Genomic DNA, 20127 nt, shown 5'->3' with positions numbered 1-20127 from the left:
GCGAGCCAGGCTTCAGTTTCTAGCTGTAAAATGAGGGCACTTGGCTATTTGAGCTCCAGAAGCCCTTTGGACCCCCAAATTCTCAGATTCTGTAATAATCTATGATGTCGTCTTATAATTCTTCCCTTTGGACGTACTTTATTCACGGTTCTCCAGCTTGGCCTCCTTTCCCCTTCAGGCTCTTCAGCTGGCCTCCCTTTCTGTTTCCTCTCTCAGCTTGACCTGCTAACACAAGCAGCTTTGCTGGATCGGAGGCAGGCCTTGCTCCTCTTTCCTCCAGGTCACGTCCCCACACCCCGGTCCCAGGCACTCTTGTGCTGCTGCTGGGAGAATTGGGAGCTCCTTGGGCCGGAAGTGGGGGACTGCGTGGAGTTAGCACGATGGCAGTAAGGCGATGGCACCACCACTCACTCTCCTCTTCCTTCATTTCCACCAGCTCACAGGAAAGTCACATCTTCTTTGGAAGCACAGGGAGTGAACTCTGTGTCAAGCAGGGAGGAATGCTGGTCTCTCTCCACCAGAGAGTAAAACGTTGGACGTCATTTATACAAGACAGGCTTTTGCCCTTCAGCTTTTCATCTAGCTAAGATCAAGAGAGTTGTGTAGTTGCAACTCGAGCTGATCATGGCCAAGTTGTGAAGAAGCGACGCTGAAGGAGGGTCAGGCAGAGACCCCTGAGAGCTTTCCGGAGAGGTTAGCTTCCTGCTTGTAGGTGAGTCTAGAGTAGAGCAGGGAATAGTGTTCAGGGTCCCTCATTTCTAGGGATAACTGCTTTTGTCATTATTTTTCTCTTCAAGTAAAAGGATCAAAGATCGAGAACGGGCCAAAGTCGGTCATGATTTAGATTGAGACTGAAATGAGACTGAAGAAAAGGGAAGACTATGTGTTTTGTGTGAAATCTTCCTTCATTTTATTCAGAAAAACCTGTTCACGTGTTCTTGGTTGGAACTTACATCAATATGACACTGGATGCATGTGTTAAGATGAAGTCCCATGGCTCTGAAAATCCAGTAGAAGTGACTGCCAAATGTCCCAGCCTTCCCTGTAGGATTCTTGGAAATGTTTCTTTAAGATCTCAGGCTGCTAGAAGGGAAGGCTAATACCAGGAAAAGTAGGAACATTGGTGACCTGAAAGGGAAGACTCTACATGGCCCCAAATCAAGTTCGTTAGCTTTCTGGAGCCCTGTCTCCTCACTGTCTATCTCAGGGATGCTGGTGTGGCTGACATGGTGATGGTCATATTATTGGGGTAAGGGATGTGCTGACCGGATGATCTTTCCATGGGGGCAAGACAGCCTCTGAGGAAGGACAGCTGGACAGGATTGGTTGGGAGGCATTAGCTTTCTTGTTAGGGGACAAGGTCTTCCACACGAACATCACAGCAGGAAGTCCTCACCGAGCGGCCGTGCCATGTCAAGCCCTCTTTAGAGAGAGCTCATTGCTGACACCTAACAGGCATTTCTTCTTGAATCTAATGCTTATGCTTATGTCCATACACACATCACACCTGTGTGTGTACGTGCTTACATAGCCCCTCAGTCAGCTGAGAATTCTGCCATCCTTTTCACGTTACAAAAGCTCTTTCGTGCCATTTGCTTTGGGTAGGATTTGCCTTCTGTGGAGGCCACAGTTACTATCTGTGGTTTGGAAGGGTTCTGATTCATTTCCCCTGCCTCCTAGAAACAAAATCTTAAACATACCCTTCAAGCTCCTGAAGTACCTCTGCAGGGAGGTGGCATCACACAGTAACTGCCTATATTCAACTCATTCTCTGCAAGAAAAAAAGAGAGAAAGAGGAAGACAATATTAACTTCTGTTCTGTGGCCTCACGTTTCTCAGTGAGGAATGGAGGGGAATTGGGGGGTGGGGGGGTGCTGCTGTTCTGAGTCTTTGCTCCTCTCACTTCTCATGGAGGATTCTAGCATTTGAAAATGGATGTTATGCTGACTACATGGCCCCTAAGAGCAAGGTAGCTCCTTTAGATGGGGCTCAAGTGGAGAACAAGCTATTTCAGCTTTAGAAGGAAAACTGATGGAGTTGGACTTACTGTCCAGCTCTGATGCAGGACTTGCCTTATATGTTAACCCTAACCTTAGCTTTGACTTGTAATTTTTTTTTTTTTTTTTAGATTCTAAGGCTTTAATGTTTTTAAATATCTTCTACTAAAATGCAGGTGCCCTTAAAGGAAACATTATTCCTTTAGCCTTCACCACCTAAACCTTTGGCAAGTGGTGAGTGACCTAGGAGCACCAGTGCTGCAGTGTGGCCTTGGAGGCGGGCTGCAGGGAAGACCTAAGCAGGGAGGCAGGAAGGCGGGGGAGACCCGTCAGCTTCCTGATCACTACTTAGTGAGGGGTCAGACAGGGTAGATGGTATGACCAGGAGAAGCCACGGGAAAGTTGAGAGATGTCCATGGGTCCTTGGTTGCCAGTCCCTGACTCCTCAGCTTGTTCAGGGTGGCACAAGGACCTCTGCAGCTGGATTATGTCTGTCTTGTTCAGCATTCAATCCCCAGTGCCAGTCACACAATGCCCCTCCACCAATCTTGAGCATATGCTTATGCATACCTCGTCTTGAAGACGTCTAGAGAATTCTTTCCGATTCCTGGAGTGATTTATTGTTATTCATAAGTAATAATCATCAATTATTGAACTGCCACTTATAGCACTTCATACATATTATCTCAGTCATTCTTTACTCTATGAGGATTTCATTATCTTTATTTTACAAGCGCGGAAACTGAGATCAGAGAAGTTAAATAACTTAGCTGCTGCCCTAAGTATGGTGGGAGGACAGCGAACACCCACCCTTGCTCTTTTCCACCTTTTTACATTCTGGGCAATATTTCCTCTCTCCCCTTAGCACATTGTTCCTAGTTTAATTTTCATGAAAAGCTGTAGTTGGAAATGTGGAGTAGATGAGATAGAGGAAAGGAAAATTTTGGCGTTCTTGAGGGGTTAATTCCAATTCTATTTTAGTTCTTTGGAAAGTAAAGATAATGCTTTTGTGCTTGGCATACAGTAACCTCTAGGCAGGGAAAATTACACAGCGAAACAAATGGGAAGCATATATTAGCCTGTGGAAAGAGCCAGGCAGATTCCATTTCACTTATTTTCCATACATATATGCTGCTGAACAGAGTGCAGAAAATCAGCCTTGCAGTGGAGAGAGCAATTTCCTAGTGGGAACCATAGTCTCTCCCTAGTGACAGGCACCATGACTTGCCGCTGCATTCCACGTCAACCAGCTGACAGAAGCTTCTGCCTGGGGCAAACACATTCTGAATTTTCTCTACCAAATATAGACTAATATCAGAGCAATACTGCAAATTCTTTCTTATACCCAAATTAGACGGCTTGAGTGTCCAGAATTTTGTAAACATTCTGTGTTGTTTTTTTTATGAGAGTTAAGGGAATGATAAATAAGCAGAAAAACAGATTGTTTTTGTTTGCAAGCATTTATACAGTTTATGTGATGGTCAGTTTAGTTAAGTCCATTCTCTTCTTTCTTAATTATACTTCAGGTACTGTTTGTCTAGTCCTATAGCACCGTCTAGTACTGGCCTTCCCCTTTTCTCTGTCACCTCCCAACTTCCCCAAGCAGAAAGCATCTCATGGCCCCTAGATTACCAGGCACTGCATGTCCATCCGTGGCTCATTATCTATGTCAGTGCTTCTCAGATGCTCCGGTGTTTATGAATCACCCAAGATTCTGCATTTCTAACAAGTTCCCAGGTGACGCCGAAGCATGGACTTGGAGTAGTGAGGTTCTGTGGCGCTTCAAGAACGCATCTCCTTTCCTTTACGTTTATTCCTACTGGAAAACTAGCATGGAATTATGCGAGGCTTGAACTGTGTATGTTTTCTTCATAAAATGCTCTGTGCCCTGTTGATGTTGCTAACAGCTCTCTGGTCTGGACCATTCTCCTCCTAGGATTGCCTCAAAGCCTGCCAGGAGCAGATTGAGGTGGTGCTGCTCAATAGCCTGCAGCAGTTCCGTCAGGACCAGGGGGATGGATCCAAGTCGGAGGATGAACTGGACCAAGCCAGCACCCCTACAGATGTGCGGGATATTGACCTGTGAGGATGTCAGTCGGGCCGAATGGGAGAGACATGTTCAAATCTGCTCTCTCCTTCTTTATGGTTGTGTTTTGTTCTTTATGTTTAGGATAAAACTTAAAAAAAAAAATTCTGCCCCCACTTAGATCATATTGAAAGGTCTTTTAGAAGTGAGAGACAAAGGTCCTATAAAAGTGGAATGATTAAAAGCATTTGGTGCCTATTCAAAGTACAACAGGAGGGAATCCCTTGTGTATGTGGACAGTTATTATTTGATTATGTTAAAAGTAATAGTAAAATGCTTACAGAAATACCTGCAGAGTAGCTAGAGAAAATGTACGCCTGCAATATGGGAACAAATTAGAGGAGACCTTTTTTTCATGTTAACTAGCATATATACACCCCCTTTAGGATAATTTCAAGGAACTGTGTATGCTATTTATGGCATGATTAGATTGCAAAGCAATGAACTCAAGAAGGAATTAGAAATAAGGAGGGACATGATGGGGAGGGAGTACAAAGCAATCTCTCAACATGACTGAACCATTTTGGATGTAGAAGCACCTTTGCTCTCAACCACCTATTATTAAGTCAGCCACCTGTTGCTGGATCTCTTGTTACGAACTCTTGCTGTCTACAGTAGCTGCTACCTAAAAAAGATGTTTTATTTTCCAGTTGGACACAGGCGATTGGATCCTGGGTTCCATGTTTTTTGATATCTTGCTTCTTCTTCCAAACATGGTTCATTGTAGACACCACCACATTTTTATCTAAAGGGGCAATCTAGCTCCAGGCCATTACCAAACTCATGAAACAGAGGCAGATGGAGACCAAGGGTGGGATCTGGAATGGAATCTTTTCTCTTACTGTATTAAAGAGAGTAATGTGACCTTGGCATCCCTTATTAGGAAACAACTAATTTTTGGTGCTGATTGGCATGTCTGGTCCACAGTTTAGCATTGTTATAAACCATTCCATTCGAAAAGCACTTTGAAAAATTGTTCCCGAGGGGTAGATGGGATGGTTTATGCAAATCATGCTGAATAGACTCCTCCCTTTTTCTCTGGTGCCCCTTCCCCACATACACTCAGTCCAGGTACTATTCACTTCTGGTATCTGACATTCTCTGGTACATAGTTCTGGTGTCCGTGCGAGGACTCAAGAGATACCCTTTTCCGCTGACATTCCCATCACAACATTCCTCAGAAAAGCCTAAAAACAAATATCTGTTACCATTTTGAAGGCATAGAAGGATCTTAATTCCCACCTATATACTTCTCCTTTGGACATGTAAAGAAAAATTATTGCTGGTGCAAAGACAGACAGCCAAACATCAGTGTGGCATTTTGTTCCCTTTTCCATATTTTATTCATTTCATTGCAAAGTTGTATTCAGTGTACTTGAATTTTTTTCCTCTCCACTTCTTAGACACACGCAGTTAACAAAGAGGTTGGAGCAACAACTTTTTTTTTTTTTTTTGCACAATTATAATTGACAGGTAATGAAGCTATTTGTTAAAATATTTGCCTTTTTAAGTGAAAAAGAAAAATCAGAACAGGGCTATTTGAAGAATTTTATACACATATTCTGCCTTGTTTCATAGTTTGAGGGTTAAGATGGAGAAAAATCAAAGGGTCTCTTATTTTTCCTTTTATTGTGTTCAGTTTTTTTATTATTATTTTTTTTTTTTTGCGCTGCTAAGAAGCTAAGATCATTCATCCTTATTCACATTAACAGTACCTAGCTGTAATGTTTTTCACAGAGTGTGCTGCTATTTTATAAACATTTTTATAATATATTATTTTACTGCTTAAATACCAAGTCCCGAAGTAGGTGGTTGACATATGAGTTCTTCATACTGGAAAAGCCTTTCCATAGTTTGTTTTCTTCTGGTAGCATATTCATGATTGATTTTTTTTTCTTTTTGGGTTTTTTTCCTTCTGATCACATTCTTCAAAGACAGAGTATTCTTTACCTCAGGTTTACTGGATAAAATCAATAGCTACAAAAGAATAATTCACATTTTTGTTTTCATAATACCTCACAATCATACAGTCTATGCTCGGGAGCCCATGAATGTGGGGAAAGGAGACGGCGAGGAAGAGGCCGCGGGCCCTTTCTGGTGGAAGGTGGGGTGGTTTTGGCCCAGGGTTTCACACCTAGGGACCTTGTTAGTCGCGAAGGTCATCAGGCTTCCATTTTGACTCCGGTATCCTCATCATGATGGAAAAAATACAATTGAACCAAGGGATTTCCCCTCCCCCACAAGGCAGACATTCAGCACAGACATTTACACAGTATACAAGGAAGTCATAATTTGCACTTAGGTATCAGGAGACAGACTAAAGAATTCCAACAGGCTACTTGGAGACCCTCATCTTACAGCCCTTTCTAAAGCAGGGCTTTCATCACTTAGGGTCCTCTCATCTTGAAGGACCTTTACACTCTTTCCCCTTCCCTGACATAGGCATCCCCAGTTTAGGATAATCTCAGAGGTTTTTTGGTCTGAATCTGCAGCCTGCAGTGTTGTGGAGGTTCCTTCCCTCACCTGTCTGACTGGCAGCAAGTGCTGTGCAAGGCCAGGTCCTCTGCTGAGCGACACTAAATGGTTTTTAGGCATTGAATTGGCGTGATTGGTAAAATTGATCAGATGATTATTGGATGGTAGTTGAAGGGAGGTGGCGAGGCTGCTTCTTTACATAGATGCAAATCCAGATGAGTCGGTTTCTTGCAGGGTGTTTAGAGAAAGTTCAGGACTTGGCGAGTTAACATGACCCTAAATTCTAGGGAGTTTCTGGTGGGGTGGTAGGTGAATTCTGAAGTTTTGGAGAGGAAAAGTAAGCAGGCGGTATTTTATCAAGTGCTCACTTTGCACAGGACACTCTTCTGGGCCCTGAGGCGTTCCATAGAATGGAAGACAGCATTGTCCCTGGAGTTCTGGGGGCGTCTCGGAGTCTACAGACAAAACGAAGTACAAACTCATTCCATAGTGACCAGTCCTTAAGCTCAAAGAGCAGCAGCAAATGAGAGAACCCATCAAGGAAGGGAACAGGCCAACAGACTCTCCCTGCAGTCTAACTTTCCACATTTCCTAACGCTCCGATCGCCACTAGCCTTTTCTTCTTCCTACCTTCGGGGCCTAGTGTGGTGGGAGGTGTGGGGTTGCTGATGGGGAAGGTGCTAGGTTGTCTGGATTTTTCTGCCTGTTTCCTCCATAAAAGAAGGAACTCTGGATTGCTTAAGTGACTAATACCTTCTCCTTAGAGCTTGGTTTCCTTGGTAGGGGATTCTGTCCCAAAGGAGTCAGTTCTCCCTGTGAATTTTTTTTCTCTCTCACCTACTAAAGGGGTTCCACACCTATTCCTGTCTTTTTCTACCCTTTTTTTTTTTTAAATCTCTTCTTTACTTCTGTGTTTGTTTTTGTTTTTCTCCATCAGTGGGGGCTAAGTTGTTCCCCAAGCCTGACAAATTTCTTTCCCCTATTTTGGCCAGGTCCTAGGGGGGAGAATCCTAGTATGCCAAAAATATATACTAAGCATAATTCAATTCCATGCGGGTTCATGACAGCCAAGAAGCCTGGAGGTAAAAGCAGGGGACAGATACCACAGCAGACTTATCTCCCATGTGCTGAGGGGACAGCTCCTCAGAGAAGGGGCTGCTCTTTACAGGAGGCTTTGTTCTGGACCTGCCCCAGGACCCCCTGAATAGCTCAGCATTTCTTACAGCCAGGTCCTCTTTGGTCTCTGTTTCATACAAGAGGCTCTGTTCTGTCTCTTCTCAGCTAAGTCAGGGGCACTCATAGCTCAAAGACTGGCAGGCGCTTAAGTGACAAGGCTGGAGGAGGAAACAGACCTGACTGCGTCACACAACATCCCTTTGCTAACAGGGTGGGCTTCTCTTCAATGAGAGGAGCTGTAGCTCTCCTGAGATCCAGACGCCTTAGGGTCTCTCCACACTGCTCTGGGAGTTCTGAGACAGACAGGTTAAGAACATTAGGCAGGACCGGATGATTTTTCTCAAAGAGGGCAGGGGGATTTTCTCTCCATGGGCCACTGGGGGCAGGGCTGGGAGAAGAAACAGACTTGCACCTTATGTCATGTAAATAATGATTTTCTAGTTCAAGAAGATATTGGTAGTGTGGGAATGGGCGGTAGGAATGGGGAGGAAGTCTGAGTAAGCCAATTGGTTTCTAAGCCAAAAGGATTCCTTTTTGTTTATCTTCGAGACAGTCTAACCCTGAGAATAGCTTTAAAAGGGAAATTAATGCTGAGACAGTAAAGTCCCCTTAAGCCAACAAACTCTGTAGCTATAGAATGAGTGCAGGCTTCCACTGGTGTGGGCTTGGAGTTTTCAAGAGCTGTTCATGCTGTTCATTTGTACAAAATAGGGCAGGAAGACTCAAGAGGATATTTATGACTTCCTCACACCACATGGCTTTTCATGATTCTAGGTTCTAAACCCAGAACAGCCATTTCAGACAAAATTATTTTCCTACATTTGTGTGTCTCTGCTTTTAGACGTGGCTGGGCTATCAGACATGATTCTTGGCTCAGGTTTCAAGAAGCCATCAGCAAATGTATCCATGCATGCTGCAACATTTATTCTTTGCCTGCAGCCTACTTTGGGGAAAAAAGTGCCTTACTGACTGTAGCCATTACAGTATCCAATATATTTTGACAGGTTCCTGTCCTAAAAAAAAAAAAAGTTTTTTTTTTTTTGTTTTTGTTTTTTAATGGGTTTAATTCTTATTGCTGGCCAACTCTTAAATCCCCAGCAAATCACCGGGCCATTGGATTTTTTCCATTATGTTCATTACCCTTGTACCATGTACCTCAGATCTCTCTCAGTTACAGTTTCTCGTCTTGGACTTCTTTTATTATTATAATTTTTTTTTTTTTGCTTTAAACGAGTGTGATGCCATATCAAGTCAATGTAATTCTCTCACAATGTACTCTATAAGAGGTGTGGGTGTTTATTTGGTCGGGATGCTAGCAAGTGCTAAAGTAGCATGATCAGTATAAATGAAAGGTTTTTAGGAAGTATGGAAAATGTTTTATTGGTTATGATGGTGACATGGTATAGTCAGCTGCCTTTTAAGAGGGCTTATCTGTTCAGTGTTAAGTGATTTGAAATATAACCTGTTATTCTGACTAGCTTAAAGATGGATTTGAAAATGGTTTGGATGCAATTAGGTTGTGCTATTTGGACAATAAACTCACCTTGACCTAAATTCTCTGGTTGTTTTGACTTATTTATAGACCAGAAGTCCTCAGAATGGAATACATCTTTCTCATGTCAGAACTCTGTTGGCAACAATCGGTAATGGTGTAAGATACAAATCCTAACCTGGAAGGTAATCTACCTGTGCATCCATGTTACGGCAACACAAATAATTGCTGACACTTTTTTCCTTTTGGGTTGCCTATGCAGCAATCTTATAAACTAGAAGCCTTAGCCCACCTTTATATGATGAGTTAAGTCACTGCTCTCCTGACAAGGCCTCAGATTCTGGCCCTTGATTATTGCCAGCTACTCGCTCTTGGCTGTGAGTGAGCATCTCCTGGCTTGGGAGATGCCAGAAGCCCTCAGTGCCATCTCCACATTCTGTGGGGTGTGGTCTCTGAGGGCCCTAACTCTGCAGCTTTCCTGGATCCCATCAGATTCCTGGCTCTGTATCCCTCTGAATCCCTGCCTTTGTGGGACCTATGAGGACCAGGACACAACTGCTCTTGGTGGAGGAGTGGTGAGGCAGAGCTTGGGAAGGGGGTGGGAGAGTCAATGCATAAGTGAATTGCCAGGCCCTGGTCCCAGCTGTTTCTGGACCTCAGCTCCTCAGACCAGCTTCCTTTCTGCAAGTGATGGGTAATGCAGAAGGCAGTGGCTTAATAGCCATTTTGGTGTTACTATAAAAATGTATTTTCTCTCTAGTTCTCTGTCTTTGAAAGTCACTGAAGGCTGTTTTCCAGTTTAATTATGACCTGAGTTGTCAGCAGTAAGATTAATGCTGCTCATTTGAAATGTCCAGATTAAGACATTGCCTATTAATCTCAAGTAACTAACTCTGCCTAATGGGATTTTTAGTCCTGCGAGGACTTTAGAAATTCCCCTTTGTCTCCATCCCACACTGACATCCCTGTTCTGACAGATAAGCAGAGATACCTTTTTTCTTGGCTTTCTGCCTCCTGGAGTCTGGTTGCCACTCTCACCCATCGTCCGCCCTCTGTACAACCCATACTACAGCCAGATCCCTCTCCCTCCCCTCCCCTATCTGCTTGCCTTGCAGAATTGGGGCTCTATCTTAACACTACAACTCCACTCCTTCCAAGTGCCATCTGGTAACACCAGGGACATTTCTCATTTAGAGCTATGGATGTTTCAGGGTGGGAAGGGAGAAGACAAAGCATGCACTCCACACAGCGGCGACTATTAACATCTAATGGCCCCTTTCCATGCTCTTTCAGACCCATTTGGTCTTAAAATTAGAAAATCTCAAATTTGAGACAACAATGCCCTATCTGAAAGTGGAAGTCACGGAGTAAAGACTTAGAAATCCTAGGTCTTTTGTTTGTGCTCTAGTGAGTGCTTTTGTATTTCCAACCATTTTCCAGAGATCTAGAACTTTCATTCAGTACACAGAGGTAATGCCAAAATAAAATGTTCCATTCGGCGTGGTAATATTCTCAACATACTGTCATGAAGCAAATGTTCAAAGCTGAATATTATGCCACATTATTTCTCCCCTGCTCTTATAGCAATAAAAGAGCAAAAATGCTTGTGACTATGGGCATGAAGATTCAAGTGTCAAGGAAAAAAAAAAAGCTGAGTGTTCATAGCCAACTCGTGTGTACAGGGCCTGCATCAGACTTTCAAGGAAAAGCAGAGAAAACAAAACCCATGGTTTAAGAAATTTTCTATGGGAAGACACAACACACAAGCCCACAAGAGTACCTAGAGGAATAAAGGCAATTGCCAATGCCTGCAGAATACATTGATGCTGAAGTGTGGGAGGGGGTGCTTTCTGAGGAGCTGAGTCAGGTTTCCTCAAGTGAGATTTAGGAAAACACTCTTGGTGTAAGGTGCAGTAGCGCTTGTAAACGGTACACACAAACTTTGACCTTTCCCCAAAATAAAAATCTGGGAAGTGATCTTAAAAATGAAGAGAAAATATTCAAATAGCATGATGAGCACACACGATATAATGGATTTTAAACACTATAAACACAGATGTTGTCCTCAAAAAACAATGAAAGAGGATAAACTCAGCCACAAGCATTGGTTTGGGATTCCCGCCTGCCTAATTTCTCCCGAGGCTTAAAGAAATAAGGCTGACAGTTTCAAGATGATGACGTCAATCATGACTTCCATATTTCCCCTCGCTAGGCTCTGGGATTTGGGGGCCTCCCCCACAATGGAGGGGCAGAATCCTTCAGCTCTGACTGCAGGCTCAGACAGGCAGGAATGAGCCAACTAAGAAAACAGCAAGGGCCCTACTGATTTCCCTCTGACCCTACCTCGGTATCCCACTGCTGCTTTGAGTTTATGCTTATCCAAACACAGCTTCCATTTCATTTGCGATGATTTGCTTTGCCTCTGGCTTTTGCTGCCCTGGTCCCCCACTACCTCTGGCCTTTGTAGGACTCAGTCATCATGGCCTAAACGTAGGGCGCTCCCTGAGAAGTCCACCAGGTGGCACCAATGCCACAGACAGGAATGACAGAAGAAAACTGCAGCCAGCCTGGTGCAGGACTGTCCAGAACAGAATACCTCTCCAGCAGACCAGCAGGACCAGCAGTTCCCTCACCTGCTTCCTTCTGGGTACTACTAGCACATTCTGACTCCATCTGGGAGTGGCTAGTGCGATTCATGACTCCTTTCGATTCTTTTCAGTGTCTAATGCGAAGATGGCAAACCAGCAGCTTACAGACCAAATCCAGCCTGCAGGCATATTTAGTTTAACTCCCACCATGATTTAAATTGCCTTGGAATTTCTTGCTAATATAAGAGCTTTCACGTACAATTTAGGATTTTAACTACTTGGGAAATCTGCGTGCTGGCAACAAGTCCGAGAGGCAGTAGGAGCTGCAGCTGAGGTCATTCTGGCCCTCTTCTCTGCTCCCCATCACCCCTCAACACCCACCGAACCTGCTTCACTCAATGATCTTGCTCACTTGTCCTCTGAGTTTGTAGCTCTGCAGCCTAAAATGTGTCTGTCTTACCTCTCTGGCTATGAAGTAGGACTCTTGCAAGCCCCAGGCGGAACACAAAGGCCTGAGACCCTCCCTTCGCTTTTCTAGCCCAAATAAAAAAAGACCTGCACTCCCCATTAGGCTTTGTAATCTCTTTGATCGCTTATGAGTTTTTAGTTTTCAGATAAATGGAGCCTGGGCTAGCTTTTTGAAATTCCTCTGAGACCGTGTTGTCAGCCCACATTGAGATCGCCAGGTGGGCTGGGTTAAAGATCATTTTTTTTCTCTGCTGTTTGTCCATTTGTTTTTGCAGTCACTTTTAGTTCTCATGGCACCTTAATGAACCCATACGACAAACCTGTGAGATTTTTTAATCTATTGAAAAATGTACAAATCCCATGGCTATGTATCAATCATCCCCTCAGTCAATAACAAGGACTTTTCAACATCTTCCCCAAGTGGGGCTTCTGGGCTCTGCTCATTCATTCCATAGGAGGGATTGGTTATATGCTGGGTACTCTGTACCAGATACCTCTTTCAATAAATGTTTCTTTGGCCCCTGCTTTTTGAGGCACTCCTCGATCTCAATGGCTAATGGCAGAAACATACAAGAAATAACAGAGCAAACTGCTCTTTATCTGGTGGTAAGGAAAACAAGGGCTCCGGGGGACTGCCTGCTCTGGAATCGTAGGCACGTTACTAGCCTCTCAGTGACTGGGTTTCTTCATCTGTGAAATGGGGTTAAATAGTAACTATCTCCTGGGCTCATTCGTTTTTGTGCTTCCACGATACCTAGACAGAGCCAGAGCTTGATGAACGTTATCTGTCATCGAGGCTAAAAGCGGAGTGCCAGAGAGGCAACTTGAAATTCAGTCTTTTTAAAAGTTAATTTTATAGACACATACCAATCAATCTTTCAGCTACTCAGTACTGCCAATTTAGGCACTGAGACGAGGGAGAATTTTTAATTGGCTAAGTACATTTTGTCGTGTTAAAAGAGCGTTTCACAAGTATTTCTTGTAATCCTCACAACCCATTATTAAATTCGATACCTCATTTTGTAGCTGAGTAAATTGAGGGTCACGCAGCTCACAGTAAGGGCTGGGACTGGAACCCAGAGGTGGCTTCAAATATCACACATCTTCCACCACACAGGGCTGCTCGATTTATTTGTATTTTGCTTACCAAGAATTGAACTGAAAGAGTGAGACGTTCAGCCAAGGTGGGGTGAATTGAATGATGATGTCGCTGTTGAAATCATCGGAAGATGGAATGTCATCTTCGGATTAGACAAAGTCCTCAAAGAAAGAAAAGCCCTTACGATCTAAAGTTTTTCAGTGCATTTATAGTCTGGAAGTGGGATTTTCTTTCCCGGCATTTTTGCTTTACTTCTTGGTTATTATTCACAGTAATTCTGTTCAGGTTTCTATCAGGACATGTGGCTTAAAAACGTGTAGCCACATGGATTTTCAGCCCAGAATCACATGTACCGGAATGTCAATCTTTTCCCTTAAAGTTTGTTTTGACTGGAAGAATCTGCCTGTGGAGCCATTCACAGTTCTCCCTGCTCCCAGGTTTGCGTTCTAGTGTGGGTTTGTCTCTGTAAAATCAAAATGGAAAGACTACAGAAGCACCAATGCAGTACTTCCTGCCACGTTACATGCTGTATACCCTAAATCATTCCAGGAACCAAGGCCAGAGGATCAGCATTTTAGGGCTCTAAAGGTCCTCTCTTTTTCTTAGCATGCCTGTCAGGGCTGTGGCAAAAGCAAGAGCGCTGGCCTTCCCAAGAAATACCCTCTAGTGCTTGCTATCTGCCTGGAGTATTGTTGACTCTATCAGACATTTATATATTACATATCAGTTGTCACAAATATGTGACAGGGAGAGTCAGGATGCTGCAGTGGAAAGAGAGTTTCACTTAAGCAAGAAGATCTGGGTTTGAATCCCAGAGCTGCCACCTACTAGCTATAAGAGCTCTGGCCTCTGCTTGTTCTTTTATAAGATACAAAACTTCGCTGGATTAAGAGGATTAAATGAGGTAGTCTATGTAAAGTGCCTAATACATAGGAAGTTTCAACAAGAATACACTCAAACACATCAAGTACCATGTTAATTATTTTTAAAGGAGTTATATATGCAAATGTCAACTTTCCCAATAGGCAGGGGTGGGGGTGGGGTGATATTGTTTTCCTGTGGATCCCAATGGAGACTACTCTTGACCCCATGAGAGTAAAACCGTAAGCACTTACAACTTTCCTAGTATCCCCTTTGTGCTTTGGCCATTCTTCCAAAGAGCAATGAACTTGGGCTTGGGGAGAGATCTTTTTCCCATTAAGTGACAGGCTAAAAGGCAAGGCATGAAAAGGGATTAGTGAATGCATGTATTCAAATAAAGGGGAGTTTCCCAGAAGCACGTCAGGCCGAGAAGGCATCCTTCGACTGTCCATCAGCAGAAAAGCTGTTTGACTGGCAGATATGATTTTTTGGAACTAGCAATAATGGGGAACTCTGGGCGACAGATGTCAGATGTTAGCAGCATGGCTGCCAAAACAAATCTTCCTCCACCTTCAGACATCAAGCTGATGGAGGACTGGGCACAGTTGGACTGGCAGCCCCTTCTTGCTTGGATCATTGGTCACATTATTATTTCTCAGTCGCTGGACAAAACAGATGGTTTACCATGTATTTGTGATTTTCTGTTGGCCGAGAAATTCTGTTCCTCCATCAGGGTACAGCATGTAATCAATTATGACAGTGGGTGGTGCAAGAAAATCCCTGCCAATAAAAGTCCAAGACTTTCTCTTTTATTAAATTTGCATAAACCACTACAATATCCAACTTAAAAGCAATAGAAGAAAAAAGTAAAGTAGCGGTGTTAGAAATAACTCGGGTAATTTCAAAACCACAATTCTCAGTTGGTCCCAAAGACTCTCAGTCTATATTAACATCTGATGTCAGTCTTGTCTGTCCATCTTTAGTCTTAAACTTAAAATCTTTTTGTTTCTATTCTTGTGAGTCTTTTAGAGCTTTATCTTTGAATCATAAAATGACATAATCATAAGTAAACAGAACAAATACCAAGAACACACATACCCATCAACTAAGATTTGTTTTGACTATTCAGAATTGTACTCTATTAAATGGTAATAATAGTAAGTTGGCTTGTCTTGGTATATATGAGTGGCCACATACATAGAACGGTATATGCATTCTCCCCTATCCACCCTTTGGATAATTTTCTTTGTGAAAGACATCTTGCTTAATTATATGTATATATCACTGGAAAAAATCCTTTAGTAATAATACAGCACAAGTATTTTAAACATTATAAATATTATCTAGAGAAACTGATGCAAATGACGTTTCTTCTTGTCTTTTTTTTAAATGCATGTATTTTTTTCTTATAAAATCTGTCTCATAATGAATAGGTTTCTATCTTACTTTTAATTTTTTTCATTTAACACATATTGGGGGAATGTCATTCTATAATTAAATATTATTTAGGAACATGATTTCTAATGATGGCAAATATTGATTGGGCTCTTACAATGTTTCTGGCACTATTCTAGGCACTGAAGGAACTTACATTCTAGCAGACAGAAATAGGCAATGAACCTGTAAAAACAGTAAATAAATGATATAATTTAAGATCCAAGTGCTATAATATAGGATGATACTGACTGTGCAGGCTATTTTGCTTGAGGAAAGGCCTCTTAAGGAAGTGATTTTTGAGTTAAGATCTGAAGGCTGAGCAGGAGATAACCATGCCAAATATCTTAGGAAGACCTGTGTAAACAGAAGGGACAGAAAATTCAAAGTCTTTGAGATAGGAATGATCATGACATGTCTAGGGACAGAGAGAAGCATTGTGGCTTGGTGAAGAGAGGATGTGAAGAGGGAAATGGGACCGGAGACCTAGAGAGGGGCCAAGTCACCTAGGCCTTGTAGGAGCTGCATAAAGAGTTGGGACTTATTCTAGTTGCAATAAGAATCATTAGAGAATTTTCCAGCAAGTGATATGATCATGGAGACATCATTTGGGCAGCTGAGTAGGGGATGGTTTATAAGGTATGAGTTGTGTTAACAGGCTCTCACAGTCATCCAGACAAGAGATGATGGAGGCTTAGCATAGATTGTAGTAAGGTCATAGGAAGAGTAGTGGACTCAAGACATAATTTGGTGATAGAGCCCACATAAACTTTTAAAAAAGCTTTTAGATGTATTTACTTATTTATTTACGAAGATTTGAAAAGCACAATAAATAAGCTTGGATTCAGACATATATTGAACTCTGCAACCAATAATGAGTGAATCACATTCTTCCCACTCACACCTGAAGCATTTATACACAATGACATAGACTAGTTCACAAAAGAAGTCTCCGCAAATTTCAAAGATGTATATATTTAAAGATCTTTGAAGTCCTGAAGATTTAAGTCTATAACTGAGTCTTATGATCAGAATAAGAAGAAAACTCTCAGTTAAAAAAATTATAAACAAGAATAGAAATTCGCTAACTCTAATTAACCAACATGCCAGCATTCGGTCCAATATAATTAATTTAATCCTTAATGCTATCATTGAAAGTGTTTAAATACCTGGAGAACTGATGTCAACTCACACTTCCTCCCCAGTCCCACATTCCAAGTAGATCAGGTATTATCACACTTGGCTCATCTTCAGTGAAGACTATAATTAAATCTTTATTTGAAAACATGAGTAAAAGTCCAGCACTCACTGAATTATTGAGCCTACAGAAATTTGTCATAAATTTGATGCGAGCGTTAGGTTAAGGTGAAGGATCAAAGATTACATCAGCAAAGTAGTAGATTATTTCACCATTTACTGAGATAAGAAAGACTTGAAGAGGAGTGAGAAGTCTTTGGAGGTAAAAATCAAAGTGTGTGTGTGGACAAAGTTACATTGAGATGCTCACTAGAGTAGGTAACCGAATAAGTAACTGAAGTAGGTAACTGAGTAGGTAACTGAATAAATAAATGAAGTGATCAGGGAAAATTATAGGCGGGAGATATAAATAAGATCTATACAGTGGATAAGATCACCTCGGAGATTGCATAATTGCATAATGTCGAATGAATCATACATCTAAAAGTAGCTGATAAAATGGGAGATGGTTGCTTTATGGAGATGGAGGAGAGAAGTGGGCCAAGGGCAGAATCTTGGGATACTCCAACACGCACAGTGCTTATGGCGTCGTCTACTCACCAAACATTCATGCATTTCCCCACATTTCCCATCACCTTTGCAGTTAGAAAGGGCCATGTAAGTAGCTCTGAACAATGAATAGAGAAAGCATCTAAGAGCTCGTTCAAGACACTCAGTCATTCTCATCATCTGCCCCAGTAATTTATGAATCCATGTGTTGATGTCAATGTGTCTGTCAACCTTAGTCCTGAATGACTATATGAAGCCTCTTTTTGATCCATGTCAGACATGTAGCATGAGAAACAAAATTTAATGGTTAAGTCGCAGAAATTTCAGGGTTAACTTGTTACCTCAGCGTAACTTGGCCTATCCTGAATAATTCAGATTTTCATCATATGAAATACCACAACAAAGCACTGTTTTTCATTTTACAAAAAGGGCAGATGTGATTTGATAGCTTGTCAACAAAGGTATATCAGTGGTTACTTCTAGCTGCTATCTAAACAAAGTTTAAACCAACTCCCTGTTCATTTTATAAATTGAATGACAATCCCTGAACCATTGTGAAAAATGCAGGATAATGTTCACTCTTTAAAAGATCCACAACCTTCATTTAAAGATTTTTAACTTTCTCCAGATTTTTAAAGTTTATGAAGACATTGTTTTTATACATATTTCTTGGATAATTTTTTAAATGAATATTGATATTTTATAATTTCCTAAATTTCTCCTAAAGCAACCATCTCCCATTTTATCAGCTACTTTTAGGTGTATGATTCATTCGACAAATTGATCATAAGAGAAATTGTTCATTCATTCATTTAACAAATTTTAATTGAGTCCCTACTTTGTTTCAAACATTTTGATAGGAGCCAGGGAAATGATGAAACGGAGCCAGTATTTACTCTCATTGTTGTAGTTTTGATACTACTTGGAGCATACTTACCTGGGGTCAAACTCAGTTCTGAGATCTTAAGAGATGGGAAATTAGTTAACCTCTACATATCTTAATTTCTTCATCTGTAAAACTGAAATAACTCATAACTTACAGACATAAGACATAAATAAGACAAAGTGGAAGGCTGTTTTTAATTAGGCTTTAGAAATTCACTCAGACCCCTTAAATAGAAAGTTTTACTGTAAAAACTAGAACCTACAAGGTATCTGGTACAATGGCATCTTGAGGGACTAGGGACCAGGTTGTCTCTGCATTACTCACTTGGATCTGCTTCTGTCTGTGTGTCTATTACGTTCTTCCATTACCTTTGCTGGTCCTTACCTACAAATCTGTTCTCAAGCTTATATTGTGGTTTGTTTCTTCATTGCTTCAGTCTACATGCTCCCTCATAGCTCTATGTTGTGGTTTTTCTCTAGGATTTCTTTCTGCTTTAGTCCTTACAGCTAACTACCTTATTTTCATTTTTCTAGGTCAAATTTCCAGGAAAATCTGTCGGACTAGTTTATTCATTCGATCATTCAGAACATATATATGGAGCATTTACTATGTACAAGCAGTGTACCCCCGTGGTAATCAGGGCTCCACTGGAGCCCTCTGAATGACTCCTCTACCCTAATCCTGAAAATGCTCCCTTTTCCCTAGGAGCTTGTTAGAGATACTGAATTTGGCCCTCATTCCAAACCTACTAAATCAGAATCAACAGTTCAACAATATCTCCAGGTGATCTGAGTACACCTTTAAAATTTGAGAAGCACTGCTTTAAACTTCTAGCTCTTAAAATTGGCTGCACATTGGAAACAGCTGGAGGTTTTAAAAAGTTGCTGTTGCCTGGGTCCCTCCCACAGAGGTCCAGATTTCATTTTTCTGCGGTGTAGGCTGGAATTCAAAAAATCCTAGATGATTCCAATGTGCAGGTAGCTTTGAGAATCTCTGAATTAGTCCCGTGTCATCACTGAACAGCTGTGAGCTTAGACAAATTGCTTTGTTTCCCTTAGCCAGAATTCTCATCTCTTAAAGTGAAGATAATATAGCATACCCTGTCTGCCTCAGAGTTGTTCTGAGGGCCAAATGGGATTATAAACTTTTGAAATGTGTGCCTATCAATCCAAATGGCCCATGTTTCACTTAAGTTCTTTAAACCCATCTTCTACTACATAATTGAGGATTCAAGGAAACAAATGCATTATTAAATAAGAGAATTTAGGTTAAAAATGCATGGAAGACAATGTAAAGACCACATCGTTAAGCTTTACCATGTATATAAAGCTAACCTTATTAAGCTTTACTTGTGTCATGGCTAGTTATCTCATTTTACTTATTATTCAGAGTTTGAGAAGCTAAGTAACTCTCTCAAGTCCCTGAAGGCTGTTAAAGAGAACTTATTCACTAGTTACTTTTTAAAAAACAGCGGAAGCGGGGAGGACTCTACTCAAGACCACTGCAGTTAGAGGTCAAGACCTGCGATGGGGTAAATTTACTAAAGAGGAACTGGTTAGATAACGAGGGTCAGTGGGAAAGGAGCTTCATTAGATACTGAGGGTGAGGGTATTCTCAATAAGCTGGCTTCGCAGGATTCTTTGGGAAGACCGGGCTCAGCAGGCCAAGTATGAGGCCTAGTTTAGAAGCGGGCTCAAAAGAGTCTGCAGTTTGCTCTAGGAGCATGCCTGTCAATGCGGATTTGGGGACTGCAACTGGGTGGTTTAAGTCTGCAGACCTTGGTGACCTTACGTCCTCCTTGTTAGGCATGAACAGCTAA

The 20127-nt window shown here is 41.8% G+C and overlaps 1 protein-coding gene across 1 annotated transcript in view; it reads left to right on the top strand.

Annotated features, from left to right (window-relative positions):
* The window catches only part of CCND2 (cyclin D2), a 31677-nt gene extending 22389 nt beyond the window's left edge, over nucleotides 1-9288 (top strand). The window contains exon 5 of the mRNA XM_011361804.2: nucleotides 3934-9288. Coding sequence (XP_011360106.1) covers nucleotides 3934-4083 — 150 coding nt within the window. The 3' untranslated portion in view covers nucleotides 4084-9288. The remainder of the gene's footprint in view (nucleotides 1-3933) is intronic.
* The last annotated feature ends 10839 nt before the right edge of the window (nucleotides 9289-20127 follow it).

This window comes from Pteropus vampyrus, unplaced genomic scaffold, assembly GCF_000151845.1.
Source record: "Pteropus vampyrus isolate Shadow unplaced genomic scaffold, Pvam_2.0 Scaffold70, whole genome shotgun sequence".
Classification (NCBI taxonomy): Eukaryota; Metazoa; Chordata; class Mammalia; order Chiroptera; family Pteropodidae; genus Pteropus; species Pteropus vampyrus.
This window is presented reverse-complemented; position numbering and strand designations above follow the sequence as displayed.